The sequence below is a fragment of the Poecilia mexicana genome, unplaced genomic scaffold (assembly GCF_051168715.1).
Source record: "Poecilia mexicana isolate PSO_F unplaced genomic scaffold, ASM5116871v1 scaffold_7, whole genome shotgun sequence".
NCBI lineage: Eukaryota > Metazoa > Chordata > Actinopteri > Cyprinodontiformes > Poeciliidae > Poecilia > Poecilia mexicana.
The window spans coordinates 7,709,582-7,735,034 of NW_028263376.1; the positions used below are offsets into that span (position 1 = coordinate 7,709,582).

The 25,453-nt window shown below is 40.8% G+C and overlaps 2 protein-coding genes across 4 annotated transcripts; one reads left to right on the forward strand and one right to left on the reverse strand.

Moving 5' to 3' along the window:
• The first annotated feature begins 1,246 nt into the window (after positions 1 to 1,246).
• plod1a (procollagen-lysine, 2-oxoglutarate 5-dioxygenase 1a) lies at positions 1,247 to 15,999 on the forward strand. The gene is made up of 19 exons (XM_015001564.2): positions 1,247 to 1,678; positions 4,255 to 4,346; positions 4,426 to 4,559; positions 5,200 to 5,363; positions 6,551 to 6,663; positions 6,927 to 6,990; positions 7,506 to 7,603; positions 8,286 to 8,387; positions 8,498 to 8,629; positions 9,423 to 9,544; positions 10,642 to 10,746; positions 10,848 to 10,973; positions 11,575 to 11,716; positions 11,832 to 11,945; positions 12,026 to 12,091; positions 12,185 to 12,289; positions 12,426 to 12,572; positions 13,028 to 13,153; positions 13,824 to 15,999. The coding sequence occupies exons 1-19, from the start codon at positions 1,588 to 1,590 to the stop codon at positions 13,977 to 13,979; spliced, it is 2,199 nt and encodes a 732-aa protein (XP_014857050.2). The 5' UTR covers positions 1,247 to 1,587; the 3' UTR covers positions 13,980 to 15,999.
• Positions 16,000 to 17,462: 1,463 nt separating this feature from the next.
• On the reverse strand, positions 17,463 to 24,860 carry tpx2 (TPX2 microtubule nucleation factor). 3 transcript variants are annotated; one of them, XM_015001565.2, is made up of 17 exons: positions 24,765 to 24,860; positions 24,333 to 24,471; positions 22,610 to 22,729; positions 22,409 to 22,505; positions 22,245 to 22,307; positions 21,734 to 21,843; positions 21,516 to 21,664; positions 21,108 to 21,279; positions 19,637 to 19,775; positions 19,332 to 19,551; positions 19,141 to 19,236; positions 18,890 to 19,063; positions 18,663 to 18,809; positions 18,468 to 18,579; positions 18,145 to 18,311; positions 17,728 to 17,831; positions 17,463 to 17,528 (listed from the first exon to the last, which is right to left on the reverse strand). In XM_015001565.2, exons 2-17 carry the CDS (start codon positions 24,445 to 24,447, stop codon positions 17,465 to 17,467), a joined length of 2,049 nt encoding a protein of 682 aa, XP_014857051.2. In that variant the 5' UTR covers positions 24,448 to 24,471; positions 24,765 to 24,860; the 3' UTR covers positions 17,463 to 17,464. The 3 variants fall into 3 exon arrangements, with proteins under 3 accessions (XP_014857051.2, XP_014857052.2, XP_087863099.1); XM_015001566.2 differs by having other exon boundaries at positions 24,333 to 24,466; positions 24,765 to 24,845; XM_088006973.1 differs by having other exon boundaries at positions 17,463 to 17,831.
• Between the last annotated feature and the right edge of the window lie 593 nt (positions 24,861 to 25,453).

Genomic DNA, 25,453 nt, shown 5'->3' on the forward strand with positions numbered 1-25,453 from the left:
CACTGGAAGACATGCATATCGGGAAAAACAAGCCCAAATATGGGAAGCACTTCTGAAATCTGAACAGTGACAGCAGGGTTACAAGATCTCCTGCTGATATTCAGGACTTCTGTTCCACTCGGTTACACACAGTTCGCTCAGAGAGATTAATATTCAAAGGAAATTTTCCACCACAGTGCTTACTAACTAGATGACGTAGTCCAACTGAGTTTGGTTGGTCAAATTATCCAGTTATTATTAACAAAAAGTTCTTGATACATGGTTGTTTAGAGGATACAGTGTGTGTTTTTGTCTGCTCTGGTAATCATCAAGTATAAAGAGAATTCCCTGTTGGGCTGCTTGGCACTACCTCTTTAGGTGGTGCCCTTTACTAGCTTTTGTAGAATGAAGTTGCGTGATTAGCATTGTTTCAGGAGCACGGTTTTAGCTTTGGTGGGTTGCCACATTCATAGTTGCTTTACCAAAATACTGGTACAGTATTTAGTAGGCAGGGTGGGCACTCTGTTGACCTCTAGTAAAAGCTGAGGAGGAATTGGAAATTATCTTACCATTATGTATTTTTGTGTATTTATATCATTTGTGATGTTTTATGGCAGAGAAAACAAATGAAGATGGCGGAGAGCTAGTTTCAAAACTTCAGGATTTTGTTACATTTCAAGTGAAAAAAGTATAAGTTGTAGTTTAATAAAAGCAAACAGCTTCATCCATTTTTGATCCATTCTTTAAAGTTGTGATAATCTGTAAAATATTAGATGAACTGGCATTTATGAAGAGCTTCTGTCTTGTACCTGTGACCTTTTATTGTTGTGGAGAGGTCAACCTACTTTTGCTTGGATCATTTCTGATGTTATGGCTGTGTAGAAGCAGTGACTTTGAGGTATTGGACCATCCCAATGACGATTATTTTGTAAGTGTGACTCTACTTATTTTTGTTTTGGCCACAACAGTTGTAATCTCTAAAATCCCTTGAAATTGTGTTTACATGTACCTGACTGTGTAGTCCTTCACTTGTCTAATCTGATATTTTGAACCTTTTGTGAAGAAGTGGTGGTCATGGCATCAAGGTGAATGAGCAAAAGTGCTGAAAAAGTAGTCAATGGGTAAATTAGGTCGTTTTATTGTAATTCAAGACCAATTTTCCCTGCAAACTCTGCCTCAGCGCAGTATTAAAACAATGAGGCGTTCACTCAGCCTTTAGGAAAGTGTCGTATGAGGGGAAGTCTACGTGCAAGGAATCATGTCCTCCAGACAAGAGGATAATGTCCTCCATTCCCAAAAGTTTTTATCCCACCCACTCATGGAGGGTGGTTCATTTACACCATGACCTAGAAGTGTCCATTTCAAAAACGCCACAACAACAAGACTTTGAACGTTTTATAATATTTTTTCACGGATGTGAAGGGACCGTTGGTTGCAAAGACAAGAAGAGTGGAATGGTGGGAAGAGGCACACGGGGGTGGTAGAAGCGTCCAGGCAGCCCAGTAGGGTGTACAGTCAGTGAGGCTCTCGGTCCGGGACGAGGCAGCACACAGGAAACCCTCGCACACTTTGGGATTCTGCTACATATTTTTGTAAACTCTGGTTAACATGAAACGCTTATGTTTTCCCATCCTTTCATGGATGTGTTTATGTGCACTTTCCTCGCTGGTGAACTGTGAAGATCAGCGTATCCCGGAGGGTAAGTGGAGCATTCCGCCGGAGCCCCCGCTCACATTCCCACCGGGTTATGTCGCTCAGACTGCGGCTACTCTCAGTCTATCAGCGCGGTGTCTGGTTCTCCTCATCAGGCTCTGTGGCTCCGGGTGAAGTTAAACTCGCTCTGTGTTCTGGTAGTTGAGGTTATATCGGTTCGTTTAGAGAACGTTCCAGCAGATTCGCTGCTGTTAAAACACGACAACGCAGTAATGTCAGCTCAGTTAGAAAAATCTGTTTTAGTCGTTACGGTTTTCAGTTTTGGGACTTCCTCATTCCAAATTATTATCACTATTCATGCTAACCTACTTTATCTGGGGACTTTAATAAAAGCTTTTCAATCTGTTTATAGTGTAGTTTGTGATAAATATATATTTTCTTTCAGCTCAGAATCAGTCCTGAAGTTAACTTCCGATTCACACGTAATAAAGAACTATTTAACTGATTTTAGTGAGTCAACCTTCACAGGTTTAAACTTGACCTAGTTTACATTGACTGCAAAATCAGATATTTGTGAATAATTTATTTGTTTTAAAAAAAACGAGAGTTGCAATGTTTTGCGGATAAAGACCACATTGTATAGTGTCTTGCTGAAGACAGGAGCCTACTTGCCAAACCCAGAATTGATTATAATAGAATGGAGGAAGTTGTTTTATTTTATTTTATTTTTTTCCAAAACGCAGCTGTAAAATATTTACTAATCCAGTTTAGTTTCCAGTATTTTAAACTATGAATAGTTCTGTGAAGTTGAGGCTCCCTAACAGAAATGGTCCTGCAGAGGCTAACTTCGGCACCATGAGAAGCTCTTCCATGTCGCTGACGTGGACGGGATTCCGCAGAGGACCGAGGGCTCTGGTTAAACATAGCCTCCGGCTCCCGCAGCTCCTTCTCTACATCATCAAACATTCACAACGTCTAATAGAATTATGGTCGTTTATTATCAAAACTTGAACTATGTAGAAGTGATGCTAAAGAAACAAAGAGACCATGAGAAATAGTTCTCAGCTAACTGAATCAGTTTCAGAGAGAACTGACTTTATACAAAGTTCAGATGTTACAGTTAAACATTCTTGTTAAATGCGCTTCTTAAGTGCTCCTGCTATGTCAGTGCAACACCTGTTATCTTTATCCAGACAAACATATATATTTTTTTATTTAGAAGCAAGTGATAAAAGAATAAAAATACTTTTAAAAATAGATTGGTCAACATTTTCTGTTACATTTGTAAATGTTTTAAATTCAGTTTATTTGAGTAAAATATACAGTTCTGAGAGTTTTTAGAGGAGTTGTAGTCGATGTCCTGCAATGTTTAGATGTGTCTCTATTTTAGCACACATGAGTAACATAGTTATTAGCAGGACTGGAGAACTGTTGGACAAGGAACACATCTAAAAGCAGCATGGTTCAGACCATGCTGCATGCACAGCATGGTCTGTGCATACAGGTCTAAACCATGCACATGCATGCTGTATGCATGGTCTAAACCATGCTTTGATTTTAACTTTATCTTTTTATTTTCATCTTTCAAAACTCCTATAAATGTTGTGTTTTACTGATTGTTGTGGCCTTTGAGACAGCTCCTAACAACTGTTGCTTTTTTTTAGTTTGCTAACAATTGAGGCTAAATGGCTCATATTGTTTGTTAGCATTACGAATCTTCAGTTGATGGTGGCACATGCTTTTGTAGGATTTTTAACATGAGTCCTAAACCAAAGAAAACAGTGGAGAGACAAATTGTTTCTGCAAGTTTATTATTTCCACCAAAGTAGTTTACACACACACCTTCTTACAGCCCAGAGTACACAGCTCTGGAAAACAAAGACTACATGCTTTATACACTTAATCACACAGGAAGTGATATCTATGTGGATCAGTATGCACTGGAAGACATGCGTATCGGGAAAAATAATCCCAAATTTAGGAAGCAGTTCTGAAATTTGAACCGTGACAGCGGGGTTACAAGACAGTTGGTCCTCAATCTCCTGCTGATACGCAGGACTTCGTCTACTGTTCCACTGGGTTACACACAGTTCACTCAGGGAGATAAACGTCAATAGCAGAATGATTTGTCTGGCATTGTCAGAAGATTTGGCAAGTCTTTCATGGATTCTTAAGTCTACTGCTCAATTTAATGTGATACAATTTAAAGGTTTCCAACTAACTATTTAGAACCATTGCTACAACAATTAAATAATGAACCATTAAATAGACATTTTTGTATTTTTTTTTGTGCTGACATAAAAACAGTTCAAGACTTAATTGCTTCTTTTCTGTAAGTTTGGTTTGTGTTTTCCTCTGGTTCTCTGCCAAAGAAAACCAGAGCTAAATGACTCTTGTGCCCAGCGTCATTTCGCTCAACACTTTCTTATTTTGTCTGTTGTGAGCAGGCCAGTTACTCTGTGAAGGAAAACCTATAATTTACAACCAAGCAACATTTCAAAGTTGAAACAAACACGTTTATATGTTTATGTACACTTTTTTTCTAGAACCGAAAATATATATGTTGTAGTGGATGAAGCAAACCGTTTGACCACTCTTCCATCTCACAATTTTTTCTTCCAGATAAACTTTTAGTTTTGACTGTTGCAACCAAAGAGACAGATGGCTTCAGGCGTTTCCTGAGGTCGGCTAAGCACTTCAACTACACTGTAAAAGTAAGACACAGCTAATCTATTTCTTTAGGTAAAAAAAAAAGAAAACCCTAATTGTAACTATTTTGTGTTGTTTTCCCAGGTGCTCGGCCAAGGCGAGAAGTGGAGTGGAGGTGATTACATGTCGGCTCCAGGAGGAGGTCAGAAGGTTCGCTTGTTGAAAGCTGCTGTGGCGGAGATGAAGTCCGAGGACCAGGTCATCCTCTTTATCGACAGGTGGGACTGACGCTCACATTTAACCTGCATCCACCTCCCTGCTGGTTGGTCTATTATTTCCCTTTTGCTTTTACAGCAGAATGTTTCATAGATCTAAGTGGAGGGCGATAAAAATGAGAAAAACCTTTCTCTGAAGATGGTCAGCTTCAGGAAAAGTCCAGCTAAAGACATTTAGAAAGCTTAATTACAGTTGTAAACCATCTGGCTGCTTTGAAGGAAAACAGAAAGGAGTCAGAGGTTGAAAGAGTCCTGGACATGTAAAATTTGCAGTGTTTAGTTTTATTGCGATGGTTATCATTTTCTGTACGTTTTGACAGTGTGTTATAGCCAAAGTGTCTTATAGTTAATAGGTTCATTTGACCGCATTCAGATGTGGTCAAAACGCTGGAAATCCCAAACTATCCTTTTAAAAGAAACATTGACTGAAAATGTGATTCGTACGCGTAAACTACGTCTCTGAGACAGCAATAGGGGAAAAAAAAAGCAAAATCCATTCAAAAACCAGCGTTTTTGAATGAAAACCACTGGCACCTTAACTCCTCACATTTATAGCGCTTTTCTCAGCCTTTTTTCTTTTTCACACAGCGGAGCCAGATTCGAGCTGTGAATGTTTCCTTTTTTCTCTCCCTTGTTGGCACAGCTACGACGTGGTTTTCGCCTCGGGTCCTAAAGAGCTTCTCAGGAAGTTCCAGCAGGCCAAACACAAGGTGGTGTTCTCCTCGGAGAGCCTCATCTGGCCAGACAGACATCTGGAGGACAAGTACCCCCATGTCAGGGAGGGCAACAGGTTTCTGGGTTCAGGAGGTGGGTCGCCCAGGGCCGATCACGTGTCTCTTGCTTACAGCTACGATAGGTGGACAAAATAACATTTAATTCTTTAAATCAGCTAAACATGGATTAATTTCTCAGACTGTGTTATCTGCTACACTGAAAAATGACAACAGTTTATCTCAGTATGTATTAAGTCTATTAAGTCGTCATGCTAAACAAATGTAAAAAGATTAAGTTTGACAAACTTAATTTGATTACATGTAACAAATTAAGTAGTGCTGTCAATCGATCAGATAATCAGATTAATCACACTTTGGTTCTGTGATTAATCACATTTAATCACCATGCCTAACTTTGTAAGCTTGAAATATAAATATGCACGGAGTCGTGCACACTCGCCACACTCCAACCAGTAAGAAATTATCTGAAAGCAGGTGATGTAACTTCCCATCACTCAACAGCGACTAAGGGAAACTTACTCCACTTCACACACATACAAGTAGCAGCAAACTTGTGCAGGGGACAACTGACAGATAAGATACGTTTTATTTTCTAATTCTCGGACGCCCCACCACGTTCTTATGCTGCCCTGGAGAACTGCCCATATGGCCCATATCAAAAACCAGCACGCTTTCAAAAAATGTTTAAGAAAATGTTTTATTGTCTCAAACCAAACATGTCTGAAGATTATCAGTTTTCAAGGATTTAATTTTCCTGCATAAAGGAAGTCATTTTGACTGAAACATTCATTTAGAAATGTCCCTATAACAATAACATCACACGGACCGTGTGCGATGAGGCAGCAGTCACTTGTCCTCCTGCAGCCAAGTGAGCAGCATAATTTATGAAAGTTTGATGTGCACACTCGGGCTAATGGTGCAACACGAGAACGTTGAAAAATGTTCAACTTCTGTTGCCGTCTGCTGCTGTAGAAAACCATCACCTGTTGTTGTCGTTCGTCGCTCTCTTTGAAATATTCAGTTCGGCGTTCTCGACTTAATCTTTCTGTCTCCGAGTGGTGCTTTGTGTGCACAGAAGCTGCTGACGTGGCTGTTCATAGATTTTACAGGCTGGTGAATTGCTGACTATGGAGCCTGTAAATCTGTGCCTGGAAGCCCTCATTAGTACCGCCGACGTGGAACCGACACACACGCACCCACACCTCCATGGAGTTGTGACTGAAGTCAGGCGGTGTTTTGTTGACTTTATTTGGTTCCCAGGTTTCATGGGCTACATTCCCAACATCAGAGAGATGGTCGCTAACTGGACGGGAGCAGACAGCGACAGCGACCAGCTCTTCTTCACTAAGGTTTACATAGATCCACCTAGAAGGGTAAGACATGTGTCACTGCAATTACACAAACAAGCCCCTTTAATCAAAGCACTCAGCCACAACTAATGAGACTCCTCATGTCCTGCACGTGTTTCATGTTAAAAAGCTTCCGGTGGCACAACTTTTCCCTTTTCAGCCACACTTCAACCGTGCAGGACAAGAACACACGAATAAATATTTACATGCAAACACGAATGAGCTGAAAATGTAAACAATCAACTAGTAATTTTAACTCACTCGGCTGTTTCTAAATGTATTTTCAGAAGGCCTTAAACATCACCCTGGACACCAAGTGCAGGTTGTTCCAGAACCTTCATGGAGCTCTTGGTGAGTGTTTTAACACCTCAACCAGATTTTCACCGTTTAACTTAGTGGCCACACATCACTCTGACACTTCAGTGGGCCGGAAAGCCCACCCTGTTATATTTGCTACTCTAACTATTTGTGTTTTTACCTTTAGTGAAACGTATTAGTTTTCCAGCTAACAGTTTTGTACATCAGAGGAAGTAAAGCTAAATATATTTTTTCTAGATCTTAACACCTCAACACCTTAAATCTCTGTTTAGAAGAAATACATACATATTGCCTGAACATATCTGTATTGCCTGAGTTTATTTGAGTTATTTTAACATGTCTGTATTTCAGAGTTTTATGGTAGTTTATCATGTTGGTTAGCTGTTGCTGCCTTTAAATGTGCTGTAAACATACCACGCCCTGTGAGCTTGTTCGGATCCAACAAATGAGCTCAAACATGAAGAACTTCATGTGGGTTCAGCTGTACAGAGCTGCAGGTCGGTCATAATGTTGTGCCTGGTCAGTTCTATTTATGTTTGTGCTTCCAGATGAGGTGGTGCTGAAGTTTGAAGACGGTCGAGTTCGGGCCAGAAATGTCCAATATGACACCCTGCCCGTCATCCTCCATGGGAACGGACCAACTAAGGTACTGCAGACAGAGAAAAGGAATGAAAAGCTGCTAATGTTTCACCACGACTGTGAGCTACAAAGCAGCTACATCGAGTACTTGGGCAGCATTCTGTTGGCAGAAAAGGTTTAACCTGTAAAATATTTTTTAAAGTTGTGACTAGAGATGCACAGATTCAATATTAATACATGCATTGGTTCTGGTATTGGAAAAAAAACAAAAAACATTCCAGATGGGTTTGCCCGATCCATATGGGCAAATCTTTTCAGCACAAAGCAAATTCAATGCTCTGAGCTATTTATTTTACAGTATATTTAGAATTACTAATTGCACTTTCTGAACCATTTGACAAAAAGTTTGTTGCGTTTCATTTTTTACGTGTTTGATCAACTTACTGCTTTTGTCAGCTTCAGCTCCTTTGTTGTTTAAATTACATCGGCTCCGAGTTGCACCGACTGGACAAATTAAAGTTGTATTTGTTTTTACATGTTGATCTAGCTTGTGAGGCTATCGGTGTATTTAACTGTGCTGTGCTGGTGCAGAGTTATCAAATAAATTTGTAATTAAGTACATTTATTTCTGTTTTAAAAAAAAGAGACAGGGCTGTTTTTCTGACACTGAACAGACATCTGTATCGGGTTGAGAAAAGTGGACTCCTTCGTGTGCTGTGATGACCTACAGGAACACGTTTGTTTTCCAGCTCCAGATGAACTACCTGGGTAACTACGTCCCCAATTCGTGGACGTTTGAGACCGGTTGCACCGCTTGCCTCGAGAACCTGCGCTCACTCTCATCCCTGAAGGTCAGCTCACTTCTCGACCAGCCACGGCTTTTCCAACCAGGTTTTCCATGAAATACATTTAAGTCTGCGCAAAACAGTAGTCGGACGAAGTCCGTTGTTGTTTTCTACAGGAAAGTGAGTACCCTCTGGTGGTGATCGGGATCTTCATTCAGCAGCCAACGCCATTTGTGTCCGTCTTCTTCGAACGTCTCCTGAAGCTCCAGTACCCGAAGAACAGACTCAAGCTCTTCATTTCCAACCAGGTGACCCCTGATGTGCACTTCTCAAAAAATAACACATCCTAGATCACATTGAATGAAAATATTTCAGTTGCAAATCTTTATTTATTACATAGTGGAATGCGTTGAGAACAAAATAGCATAAAATGGTCAATGTATTATTATCCTGTGGAGGCCTGGATTTAGAGTCACATCCTAGGCAGATCCAACTTTTTCCTCACTGTCTGAAGTTAAATCAGGCCATACATTCCTTGTTTATGTTCAGTTAGAAAACTTACGATTTTGAAGACTAATAAATAAATTTCAGACATTTTGTTTCTCTTGCTATTGCGGCATTTATCAAGTAGAAATAGTTTTGGTGATTATAACTACTGTAAAAAGGAAACCTAAAGACCAACAGCCTGTAGACCAGCTGGTTCACTGAGGACTAAGACTCTTACAGGTAAGCATGTTTCAGTAGTGAAGGGTTCTGAAGTTTGGGTTAAAGGCGACCGTAGAGTTTTTTTGGCTTGGTTGCCAGACTGAACTGAAACAGTAGCTCCACGGGTCATTGTTTCTCTTTTTTATTTCTAACGCTCTCTCAGTCATGAAAGTGTTTCTGTGGAAGGAACCACTGTGAAGAGAATCAGAACATTATTATTTTTGTGTGTCAATACTGTATTTATCAGGAAGAAAAAATTGCAGTAGTCCTGGTGTAAATCCACATCCAGCAGTTCTAAAGCTGCCACATTGCGAACATGAACGATCCTGTCTGTCCTGCTTTGTCTACAGAGAACAGATGGACATAAGAAACTCATTAAATCTTTTGTTCTTGCAGGAGCCTCATCATGAGCAGCAGGTCAGCTCCTTCCTGCAGAATCACGGGAGTCTGTATCTGGATGTAAAATCCATCCGGCCCGAGGAGGAGATGGACGGAGCAGATGCTCGTGACATGGCCTTGTGAGTTTCAGTTTATGCTCAAAATATTTTTTTCATGACTTCCAGTGTCATGGCAACCACTACGGCAGCATAGAAAGGTGATCCTGTGTCGATAGAGAAGCCCCACTAATCCAATTTGCTAACATGCAAATTGGATTAGTCTAAAAGTTACTTTCATTCAACAAGGAGTGAAAATAAAAACAAGAAAGGATGAGTCCCATACTGCTGCAAAAATATTAGCATTTTACTGCCCCCCAGTAGGCATTAGCCTTTTCTCCAGAATGAGCATTTTAGCTATTATTTATGTATTAGCTATAATACTAAATGGAGGAAGTCAATGCAAGAGAACATGCTAGTGATACCCCACATGCTACTGACATCATTTATGATAAAAATGAGCATTTTGGAAAATTTTAGCTTACACACTAATTTTAACATACTGAATGGAGTAAGTCCATGTTAGTCATCATGCTTGTGATTCTCCACATGCTATTTAGTAAAGTTTAGCTAAGATTAGCATTGATGCTAACATTTAGCATCAGAACGCTGGGTTCCAACAGGCCCCGTTTAAATTTTGTCACACATGTTATAGTTTGAAGAGTATTAAGCAGCTTTATACACACAACCTGATCAAAAAAAATAAAAAAAAGTTTTTACCTCTTTGGATCTTTTCTTCAATTACTGAATAGTTTTTCAGTTTGAGGCCAGATGAATTCAAACTCGACATCTAATGAGGCAAAGGTGCAGTGAGCTTTGGATCTACACTGATTTACACAACCCTTGCTACAAAAAAATCTACTTGTTGATTTAAAATACTCAATTCTTGGAAAAAAGAGAGCAAATCCTCAGTTTATTGTTGAGGGGTTACAAGAAAAGTTTAACAAATATGTGGCCTGCAAATACTCACGACAAAACGTTTGGACACCCCTGAACCAACCTGTTAGATCTGTGGTCTCAATAAATCTGAGCAGCTCTGATGCCGGCTGTTCCGGGGCCCTGGCTTTGCCTGAGCTGTTTACTCCATTTTACAGATGATGGTGCAGAAAACTTCATTGTGGTTGAAAAGTTAAAAACCTGTAAAGGGTTAACAACCCTAGCACCTCTGCTTTGTCTTGCAGTGACATGTGCCGGAAAGACAAGGAGTGTGATTATTTCTTCAACTTGGACATTGAGGTGGTCCTGAAGAACGAGAACACATTGAAAATCTTGATTAAGCAAAACCTGTAAGTACATAAAAAAAATAAAAATAAAATTAAAGATCAGATTTGATTTCTGTTGCACAAACTGTAATGGTTTATTTACTGCTTGTCCCCCGGTGCCCCAGGCCCATCGTGGCGCCCATGATAACTAGAGTGGGCCGACTGTGGAGCAACTTCTGGGGGGCGCTCAGCGTGGACGGCTACTATGCCCGTTCTGAGGACTACGTGGACATCGTCCAAGGGCGGAGAGTGTGAGTCTGCTGGTGTCCCCCAAGGACTTGAATGCTATGTTACCGGGTAGACTGATGATCAATAATTTGATAGGAAATTATGTTTACTTAGATCGGTCCAACCACTGGAAAGTTCTAAAGTGGTGATAAAAAAAAACCAGCTATGTTGGAGGGAAAAGTCGTGATGAGAGAGAAGGTCAAAGTTGAAGCCAGCTGTAGATCCAGACGAAACAGAACCTGTTTCTGGATCAGACCAGGAAACGGACAGTTTTTACTGAAGAATTAAAAAAACATTCCAGTTCAATTGAAAATATTTTATTTTTTGAGAAGCTAACCAGCTGCAACTACTTGTAAAAACATAACCGTAAAAATACAAGAGCACAAATTCTTCCAGCGGCACAGAATCCAAAACCAGAGGAATAATTGTCCAAATAAACTAAAAAAAAATCATATTATACAAAAAGCTATTCCAACATGTTGCAACGATTCTAGAATCAGTGAAGAGGGACAATAATACTAAAAAGCCTTTTGTAAAAGCCTTGTTCCTTTAGAATCTGCAGCGTTCTGTCACAGTCTCTTCCTGATGTCGGATCCTCATGTTTGCTTTGAAATTCTTTTGCAGGGGTTTGTGGAATGTGCCGTACATTTCCAGCGTCTACTTGGTGAAGGCGAGCCTGCTGCAGGCAGAGCTGAAGGACTACCAGCTGTTTACCTCGGAGAGCTTAGACCCTGACATGGCTTTCTGCCACAACGTTCGCAGCAAGGTCTTCAGGACAGCAGAGATTCACAATGAGACTGATTCAGAGGTTTTGTTAAACATTATTATGAAAAGTTTCTCCGTAGCCTTAAACCTGCGACTCTGTCTTGTCCTTTTGCCAGGGTGTCTTCATGTACGTAAACAACTTACACACATTTGGCCGCATTCTGTCGACAGAGAAGTACAAGACAGAACATCTTCACAATGATCTGTGGCAGATCTTTGAAAATCCTCTGGTAAGGACGGACGGACGGATTGATAGATGGACGGATGGATAGTGTTGAACTGATGCGAGTGTGGTCTGTGTGTGTTTCAGGACTGGCAGGAACGTTACATCCATGAGAATTACACCCGCATGATTAAGGACAAACTGATTGAAAATGTGAGAAGCAGCATGAAGCCAGATTCCAGAGAGAACCCACCAAACTGAAATGACTCTCTAACCTGGGGTTGATCGGTTCTGTGTTCTCTCTAGCCGTGTCCAGACGTTTACTGGTTCCCATTGTTCAATGATGTGGCCTGCGACCATCTCGTTGAAGAAATGGAACACTTTGGCAAGTGGTCAGGAGGGGGAAACATGGTAAGCTGTTGCATGGACGTGTCCATCCCTCACCTTGCGAGGGATCAGTGAGGCTCAGAGCGGACGTAGCTGCTTGTGTCATGAGTGTTTTCTCTGCCGTCCCTCAGTGATACATTTGGATTGGTTTGTTTCCCAGGATACCAGAATCCAGGGGGGCTATGAGAACGTCCCCACCATCGACATCCACATGAACCAGGTCAACTATGAAAAGGAATGGCAAAAGTTCTTGCTGGAGTTTGTTGCACCCATAACAGAGAAAATGTTCCCCGGGTACTACACCAAGGTGAGACCTCTGAACCCTAAATGATCCGCTGCCACAGCATAATTCTGCATTTGCTAACTAATAACTAGTTAGTGAAACTAGTTAATAGTTTCACGTGCTAATATTGAAGACAGCTTTAAAAGAGTACAGGACACAGGCTGGGATTTTGCACTTTGCACTGTCCTATAGCGCCACCCTGTGACCAAACTACAGACTAGCTTTCAAATTAAACAAATTCATGGAGATCTTCTGCATCTGCCTTAAAGCAACGTAAGGCAAGTTTATTGGCTGTTATATTTATAATAAATTTCAGCAACAAGTCAATTCAACATCAACACAGTTATGTCTGTGATTACAAACATTACATTGCAGTGCTACAATAAAGTAACGGAAACTAAAGTGATTGAGTCAATGAGGTTCCAGTTCTTAGTTTTGTTTGAGGTTTTTATGTCTGCTGCGTGTCTGTGTGTTTGCAGGCTCAGTTTGACTTGGCCTTCATAGTTAGATACAAGCCAGACGAGCAGCCGTATCTGCGGCCGCATCATGACGCCTCCACATTCACTATAAACATTGCACTCAACCAAGTCGGCATTGACTACCAGGTAAGCAGACAGCGGCCCCTCTGCTCTGCACCTCACAGATTTTGGAGCAACAAAGCTGACCGACAGTGAAAGCTGGACGTTTACGCTCCAGTAAACGTCTGGAGCGTTCTCACACGTGATGAATACAGTTAGGAGGTACAGTAGTCTTAGCTCCTGACAACGAGATAAAAGGATGAAATCACATGTAAGTGACTGATTATATTGGCTTTTAAACTTTGACGTCTTTCCAGATTGATAAATTATTTTCATCTTAAAAAAGGTGTGGAGCTGCTTTGACGGCTTTCTGCATCCTTCAGATGCAATAGAAAATGTCATTTTGGCTTTAAATCTCAACTTCAGCTTTAAAGGTGTTTCTTTCAAACTGGAAAGAAATATTATTCAAAAACTGAATCGTTTTTTTTTTTTTTGCCAAACTCCAGTCAGAAACATTTAATTTCTTAATGATGACGCCCATCAGTGGCCTAATGGAAACCCGGTTTTCCTCTTGAAACGTGTTGCTGACATGAGGCCAAAGCTTTTTGAGATATTTTTTTTGTATCTTTAGAGACTGTGTTGTGTTTTTTTTTGTTTGTTGTTTTTGCTTGAATTCAAAGATGAGTCGACCTTCAGTCGAGATGTGTTTGAGATGTGTTTAGAGTGAAAGCTGTAAAGTGTTGTTTTATGGATGCAGGGTGGTGGATGCCGCTTCCTCCGATACGACTGCTCCATCCAGGCCCCCCGGAAAGGCTGGGCCCTCATGCACCCCGGCCGCCTCACTCACTACCACGAAGGCCTGCCCACCACAGCGGGGGTCCGCTACATTGCAGTGTCCTTTGTGGACCCCTGAACTTCACCACCGCATATTCCAGATTGAATGGGACACTGTGACACCCAAAATAATCTGACTTCGTTTTTTATCTTTGTCTCCGAAACATTTCTAATTAGTTCAATCACCGATACTCCCTCCATGTTAACTGTAAGCTTTAGTTCGTCATCATTTACTAACTGAGCTGGGGAAGTTTTAATTCTGACATGTGAAAACATAACTTAGTGGGAACGTAAAGAAGATGGGATCTAAAGATTTCTCAACAAATCGTGCCTTATTTGAAGCAGTTTTCCCAGTCTGCACCTGGATCCAGTCAGCCTCGAGACAGGTTCTCATGTCTCATTGATTCACCAGTGGGGTAAAATCATGTTAGTTTGGAAGTGGGAGTTGAGAATGACATTTCACCTGATCTGTGTCCCAGTTAGAGTCCCAGAACAAAACAGGAAAGGAGTGTGAACCACTCGCCGAAACCATCCTCCTGACTCTGATTGGTTGTTTCTGACCGACTGGCTGTTTTTCTGCAGATGGCAGTAGGACCACAGGGAGGATTTTTCAGTCTCATATCATAGCATAGCAACAGTTTTGGCAGATGTATAAAAAGCACTTTTTTTATATATAAAAATTGCAACTTTAACTGGATTTTTGGGGATAAGTAAAGGACGTTTGTCAAATGCAAAATTATTCTTCAGTATTTTGGGTAACACTTTATTTTAAGGGGGGTGAATAAGACTGACATGACACTGTGATAAACATGACATAACACCTGTTATGAACATGAATAAGCCTTCATGAATATTTATGACTGTTGTCATAAAGCGTCATTTGGTAAATTATGACACTTTTAATACAAAGTTGACATTATTCAAAATGTCTTTGTTATGACAACTTGACATTAACCAAGAAATCATTACTGATATAAATTTGTTATAAAAGTATTACTGATTGCACTTTAAAAATCAGGTAACTTTATGTTATTAAAGGTAAAGTTTAAACAGTAATGATTTCCTGGTTAATGTCAAGTTGTCATAACAAAGACATTTTGAATAATGTCAACTTTGTATTAAAAGTGTCATAATTTACTGAATGACGCTTTATGACAACAGTCATAAATATTCATGAAGGCTTATTCATGTTCATGACATGTGTTATGTCATGTTTATGAAAGTGTCAGTCTTATTCACCCCCCTTCAAATAAAGTGTTACGTATTTTGAGACAAGAGGCTGTCCCTTGTGGTCAACTGCAGTATTGCATATAGGCCTGTTGCAATAACAAATTTCCTGGACAACACATTGTCCCAGAAATAATTGCAATGATGGATATTTCATGACCATATTCGAGTAATATAATGATAATAGTATTACATGTTCTGACTTTATACTGCAACCCATAAAATGATGTCATTCCCAGTTCTTCCTCAAAGTTGTAAAAGTAAATGGAACAAATGTTACCAGTCCACGTGCATCCTGGGAGTTGTAGGCCGCTGTAATGCAGGAGTTTACAATCAGTGATTAGATCGAAGCAGATATCCAATTTTAAACTGAAGATTTATCATCGATTCTCCAGGGACCACCGAGGCTCCAGCTTGGAGTGGATTTAACGAATAATTTTGTTCTCCTTTCAAGTAACTGATCATCCTCTCTGATGTTGATCTTGATAGCAACAATAGCTCACAGCAGGAGGTGAAGTATGTCTGGGTTTATGGATCACAATCAGATTCTCTCAGGAGAAAACCCTTCTTGCTTATTTTTTTTTTAGATGCATTTAGTTTGATGTTGAGCTTTGCTTTAAACTGCAGCTGCTTAAATCACCAGTGCCTTTTTCTGTATCCTAGCTGTTTTACTGAAATACTCCAAAGTAAGTTTATTTATTTTTTTATATGTTAGATGTGAAACAGCTGGACTACCTGCCTCCTTGCAGATGTTTGGAGTCAGAGCTGCAGTATGGAAATGATCTGTAACACTTTGTGTCTCATTAAAAGGTTGAATGTGTTTTATGGGAGACATTTGAAGAAAACTACAATAAAGCAGGGAAGCCAACCAACATGCATTTCAGGCTGCTCACTTTCCTCTTAAAAGCATCAACCTTAAAAGATAGAGTCAAATATTCATACTGGTGTCATTTATGCCAACATTAGTACATGTAGTGAGGGGAATAAAAGCTTTCCAAAACAAACCTGGTGATGTGGAAAAAGTAATTCTGCCTTATTAAATCAGAGGTTTTCCATGATGACAAAGCCTCACCCTGTTCTGAAGGAATTCTAGTTTTTTTTGTTTTCAACTCATCAGTTTGCTCAGGGTTACCAATGCATTTGGCCCTGGAATGCTCCAGTAAACCTCAGCAAAAACAATGTGAACCTTTGTAGGACATACAAAACTACTCCAGGAATGACAGAACACCTAAAGCTTTTTATTTTTTAAATTTATTTTTAACAAAAAAAAATACAAGCATTTTCACTTATTTCACAAAGGGACATTTGTATAGGTTCACTGCACAAAGTGAAATATTCCTAGACTTTATTTCTTGTAAGTTTTTAAAGTACACACACACACAATGTTTTCATAAAAAAGAAAGACTATACTGAGTTAGTGCAACTATGGCATTGACCTGTTAGAGACAGTCTGTGGGGAAAAACCGACTGAATGAGAGAACCAGAACCAGGAGATGACAGCCCAAACCATCACTGGTTATGGAAACTTCAAGCAACGTCAATTCTCTCTACTCTTCTTTCAGACTCCAATTTCCCAAATAAAATACAAATCGTTTAGGCGTAGAGGCTCTTAATGTTCATACTGCAGCCTCAGGCTTTTCCTTGTGAAGCTCCCCTTAGTTCTTGTGCAAATTCTTTGCTAGACCATCCTCTCATGGTTGTGGCTAGTGCACCTTTTTCCTTCTCCACTTTATAGGACTCCACCCATCCTCTTCCAACCCCTTCCCTCAGGGAAAGGGCAGAGGAGCATCCAGAGCACCAGACTCAGTTTTTACCCTTCAGTTGTCAGACTGCTAAATTCAAGCCGCATTTAATTCAGCTTTCTTGCATTTTAAGTAATATGTAGCATAGAGTAGCATTTCCCAACTTCAGTCATGAAGGCACACTTTGTTTTAATCTTTCCCTGCTTCAAGCACACAAGTTCAACTGATGACTGATTAATAAGCTGTTGAACTAATCAAGCATCTTATATTAGGGAAATTTGCAAAACATGAAGAGTACTTGATTTATTTATTAGGCTTCTTGACCTGGGACCAGATTCTGAATTTTGTACCACAAACAGATGTGAGCTGTATGGCTGTTACAGGTTTGTTGCTGGACAGCAACATGTTTTGACGCCAAATTGAACTCAGCACTGTTTGTTTTGAGCCTGAGAAGAGTAAAGGCTGAATTATAGTCACGTGTTTAATGCATAGTCATTTGCATAATTGTGAGAAGCCACACAAGAATGTTGAGATGGAACACCAGATCATTTTTTGCCAGTTTTGTGTTCTGGAGTCAGTGACGCAGGCTAGGATTTCAAATAAAAGTTTTATTACAGGAATGTACTACATGTGGAAGTTTATGCCCACCCTTCAAAAACCTAAAAAAAAAGAAAAAAAATTTACCAAGAAACTCACTAGAAAGTCAAGATATGAGAGAAAAATTAATCACCAGCTGAAGCTGAGATCAAGTAGAACTATAAACAAAAGCGGTTTTCAGTCGCCTCATTGCAACAGTTAAAAACTGAAAACACATTTGTTGAGAATGTTGCTGTAAAAAGGGATCTTGCTGCTTGTTACCGGAAGCGTTTGGAGAAGTTTGGCGATTCTGGGACTGTGAGGGGAACGTCACTCTTCTTCACGGCGACAGATTTATAGTGTCTGATGGGCTGAGCTTTGTGGACCTGAAGGCAGGAGGAAACGTCACATGGTAAAGTGGTTCAAAGGCAGATTTAATCTTCAATGATTCCTACGGTTAGAACCAGATCAATTTGAAGCATGACAGAGATCTCTCCTAGTGGGGGATCAACATATTGCATTTTTGATGTGCGCACTTGTGTTAACTCCAGTTTCTGTTCTTAAGTAGAACAGAATCAATGACAGTGAATGAACTGGAACCCAGTTTGCAAATGTTTGTGAAAGTCTTATTTAAAAATAATTTAAAAAAAAAATTCCCAGTTTGAATCAACAAAATATGTCACCTAGACAGAAGCTCACCTGTTCTTGTCGCAGTCTGGCAATCTCCTCCCTCTCTCTCTGCTCTTCCTCCAGCCTCTGCTCAGCCTCCATGCGCGCCCTCAGCACCTCTTTTTCACCAATCAGACGCTCGTACTCCTGCCACTCTTGGGCTCTGCGCTCTGTGGCCAACTGGAAGGGCTCCACCACTGTGGAAGAATCAATGTTTTCTCAGGAGGTGCCCAGAATTAGCTTAGCAATAGGACCTCTTGTAGTCAGTTAAGTAATGCCAAGTCAGCAGCTGTTGTAGTTGAACTACAAGCCCTAGTAGCATCATTTCACTACAGGCTGGTTTGCAGTCTTACCCACTAACGTCCGGTTCTCCTTCTTGGGTCGAAACGGTTCTTTGTAAGTGACTGTGTTGGGCCTGGCTTTGAACGTAGCCGCCTCCTCCTGCTGCTTCTGCTCCTCCTTCACCTGCAGGACACAGGACAAGTCAGTCGGCTAGGAGACTCTGCCACGAGTCTCAGGCACAGTCAGCCATAGGCGGCCAAGCCTACCATCTGCTCCCACTGCCTGTGTCTGCCTGCTCCTCGCTCGTCGATGTGGAGCCTGAAGGGTTCGGGCTTGGTGGGCTCCAGCTTCTTCTTCTCAGGGAGGACCACTGCGTTGAAGTCTGGCAGTGGCTGGGCCTTGAAGTGGGGCACCTGGAAGCAGCGCAGACACACCATGAGCTGTATGGACTCTGAAGGGTGACATTTCCAGTTCTGGATTAATGAAACCCCACCTCTTCGTTTTGCAACTCTGCCAGCCTCTTCTCCTTAAGAGCCTGTCTCTCCTTGTCCCTCTGCTCAAATGAGAAGGGACACACCTCCACCTGGTGGCTCTCGGGGAGCTGCGGCTGGAATGGAACCCCAAAGTGGGGGACGGAGACGGCTTTGACCGGTGAGGGTGGCTTTACCTGAACACAACAACAAGGTCATCAAACTGAAGCGACAGAGTAACAGGAGACCCAGAAAAGGGAGAGTCCTTCCTTACCTCCTCAACCTTGCGCTCCATACGAACCCTCTTCTTCAGGGCAAATGCTGGAGACTCTGGTACAGTCGGATACATTACCTTCTTCTCAGGTAAGCCCTGCCCACAGGAGAATGTCTGCTTTATAGACGCTTATAATGGTTTGAAGTTCTGAAGACAAGACTGTTCCAGATGAATCCTCTGGAGGGACTCACCACGACACCATCCAGGACCTTCTTGGGCAGGGGGTTTGCTTTGAAACTGTGAGGCTTCTCCCCATCCTGCGACTTCTTGTTCATCTGTCTCTCCTGAAGTCGTTTCTCTATCTCCAGCTCAAATCCTTCAGGTACTGTGGGCTCCTTCACCGCTGGCTTCCTCAGCTCCTCGGGGCCTTCCAAAATCTTCTTGTTCAGCTCCAGGGCTTTGATTTTAAACCTGAACACACGACATTGTGAGAGGAATTTAACGCCTTGCAGAACTTCCAGCTCTAATGATGAGCTCTTTAGAGACGGGTTCTTACTTCTGAAGTTTCTCCAGCTCTTCTGCCTCCAGCTCTGCACTGCTCTTCACAGAAGGTTGGCGGCTTCTCTGTCGGGTCATCAGCTGGGGGGAGTGAGGCTGGGTGAGGTGCAGGTGCTGACCCTTCAGCGGAGACGGCCCTGAGACAAGTCCAGGAAAGACTCAAAACCCAAGAAATGACAATATTTCCATCTAGAGTTGGTTGACATGGTGGAAAAATGAATGGCAGTACAAGGGTTTCATGTCAGCCGACAATTCGTTTTTGGTTTTGCGTATCCGAATTACTGCCAAACTGATGATGTGACCTTTCCTGTTTTAACAGTTTCCTCTCAAGCGCCTGTTCTCATCTTCTTTCACACCACAATGTTTTTTTTATTATTTTGAAGCAGTTATGAGGCACACTGTTAAAATGTTCTGAAAATGCTGCTGTACAAGTTACTCAACATATTGTTGCTAGGTAACCAAATAGTGAGTGATGCCACCCACCTTGCTAAGGTGGTTGTGAGAAGTTGAGCAGTTAACACCTTTCCTCTGCCTACATGCCAAAATACCGTGAGGTTCTGGTTCAGAGTTCAATATTATTGAATATTCTACCCGATTTATTATCCATTGATACTGATCGCATGTCTATTGTCATTTATATTGCTAGATTGATGGAAATGGGACTGGACAATAAATCAATGAGTCTAGGATTAGTGTTTCCATTAGTATTTTGTTTTGAACTGCTGGCTTGCAGCAAAACAGTTCTGAGTTCAAATCCTAGCTTGTGGTTTCTCTCTATAGGGTTGCCATGCTCTCCCAAAGAATGCATAGGATTCCTCCCAGTGAAAGGGTTAGGTCATCTGGTGGTTCTAAATTGCCCCTCAGGTGTAAGTGTATCGTTAGTTCTGCATGTCACCCTGTGATGGACTGCTAATCTTTCCAGGGCGTACCCCACCTCACATCCAGTGATCCCTGGAGATTGGCGCTGGCTCTACCTTGACCAGCATTGGGGTGTAACCACACCCAAAACTTGACACAAGGTAGAGTTCACGAGAATATTTTAACATCTCTCAATAGAAAAGGTCAAGGTTTCCCAAAACATCCATCCATTGAACTCGGGTCAACTCACAGAAGGAATGATTGGAATAAAAGTTGCTTTCTGAAGACATTTTCTGCCATTTGTAAGCATGAAAAATCTTAAATCTGACTTTAAACAAAAAATATATATACATTTTATATCCAGTCTCATCACCCAGGTCAACTCTGTCTGAACCATCATTCATTTCCTTTTAAAAAGATCCTAAGCTTAAGATGTGAACCACTAATGACTTTTTAGATGATGGCTCCAGCCATTGGCATGGAAACAGGTTCCATCTCCAACAATATTGGAGCACAGTAAGTGAGGAGCAGGTTTCCAACTAACATGAAAGCATCAAGAACATCTCAGCTCCAAGCGTCAGACTACAGACACACCACTGAAGTTGCTTCACCTCTCTCTTGAGTCCTGCGGCTGCGCAGGTGGTAGCGGGTGGGGGTCCTCTTCTGGAACTGCTCTATCTGCTGAGCCATTGAAACATAGACACCAGGCCCCTCCTTACAGTTTTTGTGGCCTGCTGACAGGTTGAACGGTTTGGGCACCGTGGCTCCTTTCCTCGCCTTGGCCTTTAAAAACGAACATTAACAAATCAGTTGAAGTGTGTTGTGAGCTTGTAGCCCCAATACATCTGATTAATGACTTCAATCAAAGAACAATCTCAGGTGATAAGCCAACTGGTCTGCACTTCTGCCCTCGGACTTCTGATAACTTGGATGTCCTGCTTCAGAACAGGACAATGTTCTGAAGCAATCAGATGTGTATGCATTGATGTGTGTGTGTGTGTGTGGGAGGGGTCACTCACAGGGGAGGAGGGCTGTCGTAGCTGACTGATGAAATCCACCTCCTTCTGCGAGGCATTTGATGAGGCAGGTGCTTTAATGCGGGAGTCTGTGTTGAAGCGGAAGTCTTTAGGCACAGTTACAGACGTCAACATCTTCTTTGGTGGAGGATCTGAAAAGAGAGGCTGTTGAAATTTCTCAAACACTTGTTGTCCGTTGCAGCAGAGTCGTCTTTACTCACTGCCAGCCAGAGCAGCTTTGTAGCTGGCCTCGTTTTTCCTGCGATGCAGAGCGACTTCCCTCTGCAGGCTCCTGATGCGTTCCAACTCCAGCTCCTCAGAGCTGCTCAGCCTGTGTGGACAAAGTAAACGTTCCTGACTGTTGTATATTCAGCCTGTTATTTAAATGGACAGCTTGTAGTTTGTGTAATGCAGCAGATACAACGTTCCATCAGGTGTTTGTTAATTGCTGCCACTAGTCTAGAAGAGCTGAGTGTGAGGGTTGCTCTGTGAGGCTCAATCTTAGAAACTGCAGATCAGAGGAGGAGCCATGTCTGGAAGGCAGCACTAGGTTCATCCAGACATTTTGCACAGCTGAGTGGTTCCAATGGAGATAAAAGGATTTCTCAAGAATACATGAAAGAGTCAAAGAAACTAAGAATAAAACTTACTCCGAAAAATAAAAATAAAGGTTTGTTGGTCATTTGAGATTTTCTTTTTAGGAAAATGTAATCATTTCAGGTGTTTTCTTACCCTTTTGGTTTCTTTAAAGGAGGAGCAGCTGAACTGCAGCTCATCTCTTTACGTTTTGAAATCCTGAAATATAATGCAGGTCACAGTTTCGATCTTTAACGCTATATGTAACACAAACACAACACACAATAATCCTTTACTAAAAATTCCTGAACAAACTGTACCTGCGTTCTTTGACAGGCTCTCTCTTCGCCTGGCCTGATTTTTGGGTCTCCTTGGAGCCGACCATGTTTGACGAGACACATTTAGCTTGGCTTTGACCTGAAACAAAGCGATCACTCATACGTTTCCATTCAGCCTTTAGAGATCTTTTATTCCTACTGATACAATTCTAATCTTGTTGACAAGCGTACAGAAGCACTGACCAGATTCCACATCTTTCTCAATTTTATCCCCATAAGCTCCAGAACGATCAGCCTCCATGAACTGCTGGTCTGGTCTTGCAGGGGTGAGAAGTTGAGGACCTGGTCCGTCAGCACGTGTGTCTGTTCAAGACAGTCCAAAGAGTGTTACAGTGAAGTGGAGTTAAGATTTGTAAAACCTCCCTCACACACACACACACAAAAACCCCCTCTTGCATAAAGACAAGAATTAGCCACAGCTTTTACTTCACCTCACTTTTTAGTGGGGAGGATTCTGCTATGACTAGAGAAATTGGGGCTCCAACAATTAATCAGATTAAACATAAATGATGAAAATCATCAACTAATTTAGAAATCAATTAGTTAACTAGAAAATACAAACTCTAAAATACAACCGTTTTCTGAAAGAACATACTCAACAGTAATTAAGCCAAAAGACATTTAGTATTTAATGCAGAAAATAAAAAACCACTGTAAATAGTTTCTACCCAGGACTCCTTGTGTGGCAGTTTTACTCCCATCTTGTGCTGTCCAGTTATCAGTTATATACATAATCACAACCTCAGTCCAACACTGCATTTGATGTTGCACAGAAATAGATTACTTATGCATTTAGCTGTAGATGCATCCTTTGCTACGAATGATCAAGTACATGCTGGAGGAATGCAGGAAATAAAATGCATATTTTCTTATTCAGAAAAGGGAATTGAGTTGTTAATTTGCATTTTATTGACATTTTGTAAATTAATCCTCCATTTATTCAGAAAAATCTCTTGAGACTCATTGTCTAATTTACAAGAGGTCTGTTACATATAACATAACATAAAAACAATACAATCTACTTAATTCTAAAAATCATCATACCTCAATAGAAAAGTTTGCACTGATACAAGTGCTTGCAAACATAAATAATCTTAAATTTTTAAATAAAATCTACAGAATGTAGCAATTTTTTAGCTGACTAATCAACAGAATAGTCGACAAAATTATCCATTGTTAATCATTATCAGCAAGAACAATTATACGAAAATAGGAACAAGTCATCTCTGCAAGATATGGAGGAGGATTAGGACCACTGAAAAAATAAAAATAAAGTTAAATCACACATGTTCCTCAGGAAAATTAGTTAATATGCTTTAAGGTCAGTTTTTTTTTCCGACAAGACACACAACCTAAATTGTATTTTTTCTTTCCATCAAGTTCTCCTGAACAGAAACAAGTGACTCCTTACAGAAGGAGTCACTTAAAAAGGTAGTGTGGTTGCTTGGAAGAAAAATTAGCCAGGCCCAACGAAACCCCCTCCCCCGAATCTGCCCTAAAGCCACCACAACACTGAAGCAGCAGCAACACCACATGTATCCAAAATTAACAGCTTTTGTATATATACACACCACTCTGCTGACAGATTATGGATCTTGTACAATATTAGAGTTAGAATGTTTAGAGTTTTAAATTGTCTCCTTTGAATCCGTCCACTTATCTAGGAAACGTGTTTGAATGTTCAAGACAATGCAGACGGCATCACGTTTCTGAAAACCCTCCCTCTGCATAGGAAAGTTTTATCCAATTTAAAGAAGTTGGATTTAAAATGTTTAGCATCTCCACCACCCATTTCAGCTGAAACAGGAAGTGGCAAATTATAGAAACAAAGCAACAGGGTTTCCAAACGTAAACAGAGAGCTAAATTAGAATCGATGCTGGATTCAGGAGTTTCGTAGACACTTACCAAACCAATGGTCGTCGGTTTCTGCATCTAAAAGCTCCTTGAAGTCCACAACATGAGACGGGGCGTCAAAGTCGTAGCGCCCAGAAGTCTCCCCAGAGTCTGTTGTGTCGGCCATAATCACGTCTCTCCAACAGCTACTCTAAAACAGTTCAATTCAATAGCGCTTCGTCAGCCTTAATGGAAAATTATTAGACCGAGTTAATAAATAACGATAAACAACTTTACATGTCAGCTTCTCTCCCCTCCCCCGGTTACCAAAACATGCTAGCAAAATACCCCAAAACGTAACATGTCCCCAATATTCAAAAAATTCAACTCAAAGTACCGCCTAATTGTAACCGGGCCATTGGAGCAAGCGTCAAACTGGTAAGAATATCCCAAAACTATATTAAGATAACTTATTTATTCTCAGAAACGATCCGAAGAACTCACCGTGTTGATCTATTCCTCAGTATCACTGTATTAAAACGCAACCGTCGGGCTGAGAGGTTAACGTTTAAAAAGACCGGTCCATTTCAAACCAGCCAATGGCTGTCAGCGTAAGTCATCAACTCGATGCTCATTGGTTTATACAAAAACGTATTACGTAGAGAATTCCACGCACAAAACGTCATAGGTCCAGCCAACTTTCACTGAAATACTTGTTTATATAAACATATTTTCTCAATAAGAGACGGCAAAGAATAAAAATAAAACTGCCATCTAGAGTCTTTGAATCATATTTTAAGCGATGATTTTTTTTTTCTATAAAACTGACTACATTTTCTCAGACAACTTACAAATTTAAATAACTTTATGCAACTGATCATTCATAACTTTCTTACTATAGTGCACCACAGAAGAAATTACAAAAATGTTCATTTTAATTTCTTCTAAAGTAAAAATTACTATCACTTTTACTGTTAAACTGATTAGAAACTCCACTGCTTTGCTAAACTTTATAAGTTCAACTTGATATTGTTACTTTCATTGGATTATTTTAGTGGTAGAGCAGTACAAACTGAGGGAATGAGGAAAAGATGATGTCCTTCAGTTAACATGTTGTACAATAGAATAAAATAATATACAAGATGTGTATATGGCCAGGATGGAGAGATCAGATTGTGTATTGAAACAAAAGC

Excerpts from the sequence above, each read along its gene's own strand:
- tpx2 (XM_015001565.2), bottom strand. The coding sequence starts at position 24,447 with ATGGCCGACACAACAGACTCTGGGGAGACTTCTGGGCGCTACGACTTT. Across the intron at positions 19,064-19,140 it reads TGGAGCGCAAGGTTGAGGAG|GTAAAGCCACCCTCACCGGT; the intron begins GTAAGGAAGGAC and ends TGTTGTGTTCAG. Across the intron at positions 17,832-18,144 it reads CCAGACTGCGACAAGAACAG|GTCCACAAAGCTCAGCCCAT; the intron begins GTGAGCTTCTGT and ends TCCTGCCTTCAG.
- plod1a (XM_015001564.2), top strand. The coding sequence starts at position 1,588 with ATGAAACGCTTATGTTTTCCCATCCTTTCATGGATGTGTTTATGTGCA. Across the intron at positions 4,560-5,199 it reads GTCATCCTCTTTATCGACAG|CTACGACGTGGTTTTCGCCT; the intron begins GTGGGACTGACG and ends TTGTTGGCACAG. Across the intron at positions 10,747-10,847 it reads ATCTTGATTAAGCAAAACCT|GCCCATCGTGGCGCCCATGA; the intron begins GTAAGTACATAA and ends CCGGTGCCCCAG.